General features: G+C 35.6%; 3 protein-coding genes and 1 long non-coding RNA gene across 7 annotated transcripts; 2 read left to right on the top strand and 2 right to left on the bottom strand.

Moving 5' to 3' along the window:
* Positions 1-3,691, top strand: LOC116178930. Its single transcript, XM_031498589.1, has 2 exons — positions 1-25; positions 355-3,691. The coding sequence occupies exon 2, from the start codon at positions 357-359 to the stop codon at positions 2,532-2,534; it is 2,178 nt and encodes a 725-aa protein (XP_031354449.1). The 5' UTR covers positions 1-25; positions 355-356; the 3' UTR covers positions 2,535-3,691.
* A 796-nt stretch (positions 3,692-4,487) lies between these two features.
* On the bottom strand, positions 4,488-6,179 carry LOC116178931 (putative nuclease HARBI1). Of its 2 annotated transcripts, none has more exons than XR_004146916.1 (5): positions 5,793-6,179; positions 5,484-5,746; positions 5,337-5,437; positions 5,002-5,281; positions 4,488-4,954 (listed from the first exon to the last, which is right to left on the bottom strand). XR_004146916.1 is itself a non-coding variant. In XM_031498591.1 (5 exons), the coding sequence occupies exons 1-5, from the start codon at positions 6,097-6,099 to the stop codon at positions 4,803-4,805; spliced, it is 1,110 nt and encodes a 369-aa protein (XP_031354451.1). In that variant the 5' UTR covers positions 6,100-6,179; the 3' UTR covers positions 4,488-4,802. The 2 variants fall into 2 exon arrangements, 1 of the variants encoding a protein (XP_031354451.1); XM_031498591.1 differs by having other exon boundaries at positions 5,330-5,437.
* A 131-nt stretch (positions 6,180-6,310) lies between these two features.
* LOC116178932 (putative nuclease HARBI1) lies at positions 6,311-7,894 on the top strand. The gene is made up of 3 exons (XM_031498592.1): positions 6,311-6,700; positions 6,755-7,239; positions 7,299-7,894. The coding sequence occupies exons 1-3, from the start codon at positions 6,492-6,494 to the stop codon at positions 7,634-7,636; spliced, it is 1,032 nt and encodes a 343-aa protein (XP_031354452.1). The 5' UTR covers positions 6,311-6,491; the 3' UTR covers positions 7,637-7,894.
* LOC116178933 lies at positions 7,894-9,925 on the bottom strand. Of its 3 annotated transcripts, none has more exons than XR_004146919.1 (4): positions 8,658-9,925; positions 8,255-8,581; positions 8,125-8,205; positions 7,894-8,076 (listed from the first exon to the last, which is right to left on the bottom strand). It is a non-coding gene; the product is annotated as an uncharacterized LOC116178933 (long non-coding RNA). The 3 variants fall into 3 exon arrangements; XR_004146918.1 differs by having other exon boundaries at positions 8,255-8,380; positions 8,444-9,925; XR_004146917.1 differs by having other exon boundaries at positions 8,255-9,925.
* Between the last annotated feature and the right edge of the window lie 473 nt (positions 9,926-10,398).

The following is a 10,398-nucleotide window of genomic DNA, read 5'->3' on the forward strand; positions in this document are numbered from 1 at the left end:
TTAAGTGTGTTAATACATTGTACAGGTAAATATAAACCCTTTTAAATAGACCAAAAACTTTACACATTTGTTGAAATCAATAGCAGTGTAAATAATACGCCTTTTTCTTAGCAGAAGGAGTTGTGCAATTTTCACATAACTAATATTTGTACAGCTGATAGGAGTTATGCATGTTACAGATTTAAACCTGCTTGTTTGCAGCTTTGTTTTGAATTATGCCTAAATTGACCAATTTTTAAATTTTAAATCCTCTCAGTATTTAACAAATTTTAATGTTTTTGATTTCTGTTTTTAACTTCGGGGTGAAAAAAATACAAGCAAAAATACAAATAAAAATTATTAATTTTCTTTTAGCTATGGATCGTAGGTCGAGGAGCTTCAAAATACTGACTTTAGCACAACAGCCTACCAGTGTTTTAAACGAGAGACGAAATGTTGAGAATGAAAATTATTTCATAGAAGCAACTGAAGTGGATCTACAATCGGCTATTGTAGCACTTACCGAAGAGATTGAAATAACAAACCAACTTTTTGAGCAAGAAGGAGCAGGAAATGATTTATCGCCCAGTTTGATAAATAACGCAATACATGAAACTGAGCAAACAGAAGATAACCACTTTGTGGCAGAAGAACCGGCTAATCTTTTAGAGCAAGTGAAAAATACAGCAAATTATACTAGACGTAAAGATGAAGAGAAAATGTCACATAATCCTGAAGAAGTTGACAACAACAGCACCGATCCAACGTATCAGATGGATACCTCCGAAGACGAAAATGATCCTAATATAGCAAATGTGCGAAAAAGGAAGAAAAAAAGATTGTCCGATCCCACTTCTTGGAAATATAATATAAACAAGAAGAACAGAGAAAAGGGCACTGTGTACATGGGAAGAAAGGAAAACAAGTTTGATGTTATGAAAAATGAAAGAGCAATGAAAGAAAGATGTCAATGTGTCCATAAATTAACAAAAATGGGCAATGAAATGAGTATTCAGTGTTACAAATTAACAAATGAAGATCGAAAATCTATTTTTTTTAAATTTTGGTATCTCTCCTGGGCAGAAAAAAAACGGTATGTATCTGCAAGAGTCTACAAAAAGAGCACAAAGAGAGCCAGAAATAGAAATGATCCAGAGGTAAGTCAGAGGACAAGTTCGTATACATACTTACTTAGAACCACAAAGGAACAAATTAGAGTATGCAAGGTGATGTTTTGTAATACGTTGGGCGTTTCCATACGAACAATTTCAGAATGGGTAAAAAATGAATTAACTAGCCCTGCTAAAAATGATCAAGACCAACACACTACAACAAGTGCAGAAAAGAGGCATGACCGTTTTAAACAAGAGAAAATAAAATTAAAAAGATTTTTAGATTACCTCCCTAAGCTCGAATCGCATTACTGTCGAAAATCTTCAACAAAATTATATTTAGAGCCATTGTTTAAAGCAAAATCAGAAGTTTACGCACTTTATAGGGATTGGTGTGTAGAAGAAAAAATAAATCCTTTATGTAGTGCCACATTCTCCAACACGTTTGAAGATTTAAATTTATCCTTATTCATGCCAAAAAAAGACGAATGTGATGTCTGCGTAGGCTATAAGACCAAAAATGTAGAGGAAACTGTTTACATGGAACACATTGCCAAGAAAGAAGAAGCGCGAGCAGCGAAGGCAAATGATAAAAATTCAAAGAATAGGGTTTTTACAATGGACCTCCAATCGGTATTACTGTGCCCAAGGTCAAACGTGTCGGCTCTGTATTATCGCACAAAGCTAATTGTGCATAATTTTACTATTTTTGATATGCACTCTAAAGATGGGTATTGTTATCTTTGGCACGAGGGCGAAGGCGAGCTTGGTGCTAATTGCTTTGCGTCGATCATAAGTAATTTTTTAATTAATGAAGTGATTCCTCAGCTTGAGCCCACCCAACAAATAATATTATTCAGTGATGGCTGTAGCGCCCAAAATCGTAATTGCACTTTGAGCAACGCCTTATTAAACTTGGCGATCGAGAAACAGGTTTGTATCATTCAGAAATACTTAGAAAAGGGACACACTCAGATGGAGTGTGACTCCATGCATTCAACCATAGAGCGAAAATTGAGGAGAAGAACCATTAACGTGCCGGCTGATTACGTATCCTTATGTAAATTGGCCAGAAAAAATCCGAAACCATACCACGTGAGCTATTTGGATCACACATTCTTTAAAGATTATTCTAAACTGAATTTAATAAAATCAATAAGACCTGGATATAAAGTTGGTGACCCTACGGTAAATAACTTAAGAGCTCTGAAATATAATTCAGATGGCCAAATTGAATTTAAGATTAAGCATTCTGAGGAATATGAAGTAATGCCCATGAGGTTGAAAAAAAATCTTAATAAAGGTGTACCAAATAATTCTCTACCAGCATTGTACAGCGAGCCCCTAAAAATCAAAAATGAAAAGTTTGAACATCTCATGTTTTTGAAAAAGTCTCTCGAAAAGGATTATCATAATTTTTATGACAATTTAAGACATGAATAATACCTACACTTTACTTTTGTTTACATACTATTTAACTATGTTTGTTTAACGAATTTTGAATATTCCATTCAAACAGCTTTTTATGCATTCGAAATATAAATAAATATCGTTTTAAAATGTTTGGTTTTTATGTGAAAATGGAATAAGTCCCATTTCATACTGCATCTGAAAATGAAATTTGCATAACTCCTTTATTTTTATAACAATTATTTGAAAATGACTAAAATCACTACAGGAGAGCACACTAATAATATTTTTTCATCTTTTATTGATATAAAACAAGTACATTCTTTTCCCAAAAGAATTAACCTGTTTTTTCGTTCCCCTGTAAAATTTGGGTTTTTAGAGATGTGCAATTTTCACATTAGGCCGACGATATGGCCGAATGTTGAGGGCTGCTGAACCACTCTTTGGTTTAATTTTTTTAGCATATCTGGTGTACCCATCTCTTAATGTTTTCCATTTTTTCTGTATTAACATGGCTGTAACAACAAAAAAATATTTATTAGTATAACTGATTGATTTAAAAATATGTTTTTACAGGTATTTGGCAACTGGATGTACATTTATGGATTTGCAATATAGTTTTAGAATAGCATCAACAACAATAGGTAAGATAGTGAGATGTTTGCAGAAATATATGGATACATATGAAGGATATGTGTATGGAACAACTAACTGAAGATAAATGGAAAGACATAATAAATCGTTTCAAACAAACTGCTAAGTTTCCGAACTGCCTCGGTGCCGTTGATGGCAAACATATAAGAATAATACAACCCGCGCAAAGTGGATCGGCATATTATAACTGTAAAAATTATTTTTCGATAATACTTCTAGCAGTATGTGATAGTAATTATAAGCCTTATTAATAATCAAATTTAGTTGCTACTTTCATACTACTACAATCCTACTAAAAAAATTGCAAGGTGTTTAATGTCAACTAGCGTTAGTAGTTACTTATTTTATTTAGTAGTGTGGGGTATGGTATGTTTTGTACGCTACTAAAGCGCACATAACCTAAAACTGCAGTGTATAGTAACCGCGTTTTATATGTATATAGACTGTAAAGCTGTATGTTCATTATTATGGACAACATTCCCTCTGTAAGCAATCTAAGTAAGCACTTACAAATAACGGATGTAAGTTAATTGTTTACGTAGACAAAGCGACCACGATCCACCAATTGGGACGAGACGGAGAAAGAAGTGTTTTTGGAATGCTTGCGACCAGAACTAAACATTATTGAAAATAAAAAAAAACTAACTGTTTTAAATAAGGACAAGAACTCTGCATGGCAGAGAATACAGAGAAAAATGAAAGTTGAAGGTAAGTTATGACTTATGTACAAATGTTTTCTGTTTTAACATTTGTGTACGTAACAGGGTACAATCGAGATGTACATCGCATGAAAGAGCAGTGGCTGCGAGTAAAACAGCAAGCGAAACGCAATGTGGGACAATATAAAAGACAAGCAAAGCTAACTGGAGGAGGTCCTCCGCCTCCGGAGCCGACAGATTTTGATTGGAAAATCAAAGACATGATTCCGCATGACTTTGTTGAAGACAGCTCGTGCTTTGATTCTGACACTACCCCTGTAATTTTTACTTGACAATTAAGGTATATTTAGTAATATTTACTTCCGCAGGTGTTACCTGCTAATGCAGAGAACACGCAGATTTCATGTTCAACTAGTGAGCTTGAAAAGCACGTACCTTTAACTAGTCAGCAGGAGAAGTACCAGCCTTCATCTAGCCAGGGTGAGAAATTTCAGCCGTCATCTTGTATGTCAAAGAACCCCCCCTACTCTAAACGTTACGATCACAACTACGTGACTGAGAGTTTCTCGGATGATAAAGTATTGCAACTTGATGAATATGAAGAGATAATAGAGGAGACAGGCACCTGTGACATGGATGATGAAGAGGATAACAATGTAACTGGTGAACAAACTCCAAAGACAGCCCCCCTGAAAAAGAGAGGGCAGGTAAAAATGAAGGCAATGACTCAATATGAGAGACAACTTCTTAAGTTGAATGAAAAAAGAATTGCCCAAATGATGAGACATGCAGAAGAATTACACGCACTCAAAAAGCAGAACGAAAATAAACTGTTTCAAGAACAATTGAAACGTTTAGGCGGATCGATACCTGATACAGAGGGGAGTTTCTGATCATAAAATAAGTTTAGTTCGTCGTTAGTTTTTCTTACTATTATAAGTTATAATCATAGGAATATAAAATACACTCTATGTACTAAAGACAGGTATTAAAGGCATTTTTGACACATCTTGTATAATATTTCATTAAAATGGGTATCAATATATCTAGCTCGAAATAAATTTCCTTGAACGTGTTCCCTTCCATCATTGTGGTATATAACCCTGTCATTGTCATCATCATATTCGTCATCTGATGAATCTGTTACAACATCATTACAACAACTAAATTGCATCAATAACGATTACCATCATTGTCTAAGCGTTCCTGAATGATAAGATTATGAAGTATTGCTGTTGCTACAATAACCGCTTTGGTGGTTTCTAATTGTAGGTTTAGACCATTAAAAAAGCAGCGAAACCTATTCTTCCAAATGCCGAAAGTCCTTTCAATAACATTTCTTGTTCTTATATGAGCTGTATTATACCGTTGTTCTGCATTTGTTTGTGGATTTAATAACGGAGTAAGAATGTAGCGTGAACATTGGTATCCATTGTCGCCAACTAACACCCCATCTATTTCTCCATGCTAAAAGTGTAATAGTAATAGAAGTTGAACTACAACCAATATCTATACCATAAACCTGCGTCTTAAGTGGCACTCGTTCCATATCCTGGAGTCATGAGTGCTACCACGCCATCGTGCAACAATGTCCCGAATCTTACATTTCGCATCACATACTACCTAAAAAGCACACATGTACAATGTATCCCCATAACATAAGACTTGCCTGCACATTCAAGGAATAATATCCTTTGCGATTTAAATAGAGTAATGGATAATCTCCTCCAGGACACTTAATTTTGACATGGGTGCCATCAATTGCACCTATGACTGATGGACAGTTGGCAAATCTATAGAAGTCCGCTTTGACTTGGTGTGATTCTTCTGCCGTAGGAAAATTTATAAATCTGTGTCTATGTGCTGCCAATGCTTGCGAAACCCTCTTTATAATATTGGATAATGAAGGCTGTGATAGTCCATGTTGATCCGCTACAACATAACAGATCACTATCCACGTTAATTGGTATTCTCCTACCTATATCGACTCCGTAAGCTCCCTTAGCTAAGTACCTAACTGTTGCCAGAAACTGAACAGTCGCCGATATAGGTGAGCCCCGATTATTGATAAACGGAGCTATTTGTCCCTCAATCATCTGAATAATGCGTTCAGCAGTTGCTTTTCGCATTCTATACCGAATACGAAAGTTCTCCTCATCCAGTACTTCTAGCAGGTTTAGCCGCTCTAAATAAACTTTTGGATTTCTATGTATTACCATTTCCGCTACTTCTGCTTCAGCAACTTCTTCATCGACATCAATTAAGTCAAAACCGTAATTTGCCATTATAAATGAATTACAAATAAATACGGACGCAGGTTTCAGGTTATGTTTATGTCAAACTGCTGTGGTTCTTAACACGCACGGTCTCTCATGCCCAGTTGCACCGAAATAGTTAAGCATTACTTATTCTTAAGTTATACTTAAGTTCACGTTTTTCCTTGCACCAAGGTCTAAGCATTTCTTAAGCAACCGAAAGGTTGCTTAAATTTAAGCCATGAAATACGGTCGCTTAAGTTCTACTTTGCGCCAAGAAATAGAACCGCGCATGCCTTACGAATGTTTTGGATCTTTTTATGTCGTGTAAAAACCATATCCTCTACGAAACATCTTTCTTTTCTATTAGCGTTTGCTATTAAATTTGCAATTTTATATAGACAAAGCTATATAAAATAGAAATGGATGCAATAGTAGACGATATATTAGAAGACGATTTAGACATCTTGGAGGTTATTGACTTTGGATTTCCTAGGATGCTTTACACCAGATCTGATTATTTTCATTCCATGGACGAATATAATTTCTTTAAACGATTTCGTTTAACAAAACAAACGTGTTTAAGGGTGTTAATTTATATAGAAGAAGAGTTGGAATTTCCAAATAACACGTAGGTAAGTTTTTGTAATTGAATAATACATATTAAAACGATTGATCCTTGCAGCAACCACAGTGTTTCCCCTATGAATCAGCTGTTAGTGACTTTGCGATTTTACGCATCGTCTGGACATTTAACAGCAGTTGCTGATTTTGCGGGAATACACACATCGACTGCGTCAAGAATTATACCACGAGTGTCTGAAGCTATTGCACGACTACGACCACAGTTCATTAAAATGCCTGAAAATGCTAATGAGTTGCAGCGCATTCAAAATGAGTTTTTTGAAATTTCTGCATTTCCAAGGGTAGTAGGTGTAATAGATTGCACCCACATTAAAATACAATCCCCTGGGGGCAATGACGGGGAAATATTTAGAAATAGAAAATCATATTTTTCTCTTAATGTCCAAGCAATTTCAAATGCAAATTTAGAAATTATGGACATTGTTTGTAGGTGGCCAGGCTCAGCGCATGACTCTACAATATTCAATAGCAGTCGCATAAGGGCTAGAATGGAAAATGGAGAGTTTCCAAACAGCATACTTCTAGGTAGGTATAACATTTCAATGTATTAATAGCTAACTGAAAATCCCATAATTATTGAATAGGTGATAGTGGTTATCCCTTGAGAGATTATTTTTTAACACCATTGGCAAACCCACGTAATAGAGCTGAACAAGTCTATAACGATGCACACATAAGAACAAGGAACATTGTCGAGCGACTGTTTGGTAATTGTAAACGGCGATTCCCTGTACTGGCATATGGTATAAGACTGAAGCTACACACAGTTTTTGCAGTAATTGTCGCTACAGCCGTTCTACAAAATATTGCACGTTCCATGAATGATATGCAGCCGCCACCTTTACCAGAAGATATTCATGACGATGAGTTAAGTAATTGTCGCTACAGCCGTTCTACAAAATATTGCACGTTCCATGAATGATATGCAGCCGCCACCTTTACCAGAAGATATTCATGACGATGAGTTACAACAACTAATTGCTAATGGTAACATTCCGGAAATACCTGCGGCCAATGGTGGCAATATTGTACGGTTGAGGGATGATTTGATTAACAACTATTTTGCTCATTTGTAAAATGTAATATGTTGAAATAAAGTAAAAGTACATAGGAATGATAATAAATATGATTAATAATAGAATTTTACTTTAATGTTAAATTTTGCAAAGTTTCCTTTTTTATTTGAATATCCAGAAGTATTGATTCTCGCTGCAGAGCATGATGCTCGGATTGCCACTTCATCTCTGCTTCCGCTATAGCTAACCTGTAGTCAACTAATTTGTTGTACTTTTCCCCAAGTGCAGATGAAGTTAGAGCCTTCACAACCGTTGCAGGACGTCTTCTACTTGCACTAAATTTTCTCTAAAACATAATTGTAAGCTTGAGCAATCTTTAACAGTAACATGTTACCTTTTTAGAAGGTTGGTCATATTCCACATTTTGTTTACCGGATGTGGAAGGTGTATAAAGGTTCTCCACAGCTCCTTTGATCTGTTTGAAATACACATTGTATTTTCCGTACAAACATTTATATACCTACCTCATCATTTGGGAAATCTGTAGACAGATTGCAGTCATCTTCTTCAATTACTTCTACAATAGCAGGAGACAACAATGAATTTTGTGTAGGTTTTCTCGCTGTTCCATTTACAGGCAATACCTCGCACTATAAATTGAGATTTATTAAAGTTATTTCATGAAGACAGTAGGCATTATATAAATAATATACTTGTGGTTTTTTTCTTTACCAAATTAACAAAGTCGGAATCAAATTCAGTATTAAAACCGTATGTTGTTTTTTCGTTCATTATACTCAACACCAAGTCCTTATCAGGGCATGGTTTGGGAATCTTCATCACACCCCCTCCTTAAATAAAGTTGACTACGATTAATCTTTTATCAAAATATGATGATTAGGAAGAAATAATAAAATAACACCACACCTGTTAAATATCGTTCCTTAGTTTCTTCTGCCACCGACTTCCGTATCTCTTTCTTTTTGTTGTAATAGAGTTTTTTTAAAGACTGCAACGACCGATGACGTTCTGGACAACTGGTATTAAACTCGGAAACAACTTTGTCCCAAGTCCTTACTTTCTCTTCATTGGTAACGCCATCAGTCTTCTTGTTCTCTATTATTTCTTTGTATTTGTGGATGATACTGAATAGTAACTGTTTCTCGCTCCCAGTAAAATTAGGGGTGCGACTCTTATTTTTCTGAGACAAGTCCTACAAAAATAAGGGTCAGCAGATGATTGTAAACCATTCAAATATTGTAAAACACTTACATCGTTTTCCATTTTTAAATAGGTACGATAAAAATAGAGCACCTTTAAATCGATATCACTTGTTTATATTTTAGCAGTAAAGTGAGGTTCTGTTAAAATATACAAATAAAACCAAATTCACTAAATTATTACACTGTTGCCATGTATACAAATTCTTAAGCGATTCTTAGGTAAGAATTTATCAAATGTGGTTGGTGCAACGTACCCAATATTTAAGAACTACTTAAATGTAAGAACTACTTACTAAAGAATTTCTTAAGTAAAAAACGGTGCAACTGGGCATCAGTGCCGCGTTGCCATTCGCATATTGCAACTAACATCTTACTAAGTAGTACCTTCTAATTTATGCACTATTAATAAGAAGCTTTAGTCGACTGTTAGTGGCTACTAGTTAGTAGCATACTAAAACCCTACTTTCGGTTGCTCTATTAATAAGGCTTTATATGTTCACTTTCGTGGATATAGGCTCATATGGAAGACACGCTGACTCGACTATTTTCGAAGAGAGTTGTCTATATAAAATGTTACAAGAAAAAAAGTTAAATATACCTCCACCTTCTACAATATCACAAAATGGACCTTTATTACCGAATGTGTTTATTGGGGATGAAGCGTTCAGCTTGCAGGAAAATTTAATGCGTCCATATGGTGGCAAGAATTTAGCAGAGAAAAAATTAATTTTTAACTATCGGTTATCACGTGCGAGGCGATATATTGAATGCACGTTTGGCATATTAGCTAATAAATGGCGGATCTTTCATAGACCACTTAACGTCAGTGTTGATTTCGCAGTGGATATAGTAAAATCATCATGTGTTCTTCACAACTACGTAAAACAACGAGATGGAAATAAATTAGAGGATACGTTTGAGGGTCTTCCTCATTCTATAATACATTCAACCCAGCAAGTTCGTCCAGGTGGACCTATGTTAACAACAATCCGTGAAGAATTTGCTAATTACTTTGTGAGCGAGGAAGGCAAACTAGATTGGCAATGGAATGATATAAATCAATAAATATGTGTGTGACTTTATAATATGACATAAACAATAAATGTGCGTGTAAAATGACTGACTTTTTTACTTACCGACTTGATTTTTTTCTTGAACTGGTTTTTCATCAAAGTTCTCAATTACTTGGGCGCAAATAATTGCCCATGCATTGTTCTTCTTTATTTTGTCGCTGTGTTCCTTAAGTTTATAGTTAGCTCTAGCGCAGTCAACGGCTCGAGCAGTCGGCACGATGGAATTTCTCATGGCTGAAATCGGATTTGGGTGACGGGGCACAAATGCCCCACTCATGCGGCCGCACGGCCAGGATGTTGTCCACTATTAAGGGGTTCCACGCTACCGGAGATATGTTTTGGGCCAACGCGTGGAGAGTGCCCACCGCATTT

Source organism: Photinus pyralis, unplaced genomic scaffold (genome assembly GCF_008802855.1).
Source record: "Photinus pyralis isolate 1611_PpyrPB1 unplaced genomic scaffold, Ppyr1.3 Ppyr1.4_LG8, whole genome shotgun sequence".
Classification (NCBI taxonomy): domain Eukaryota; kingdom Metazoa; phylum Arthropoda; class Insecta; order Coleoptera; family Lampyridae; genus Photinus; species Photinus pyralis.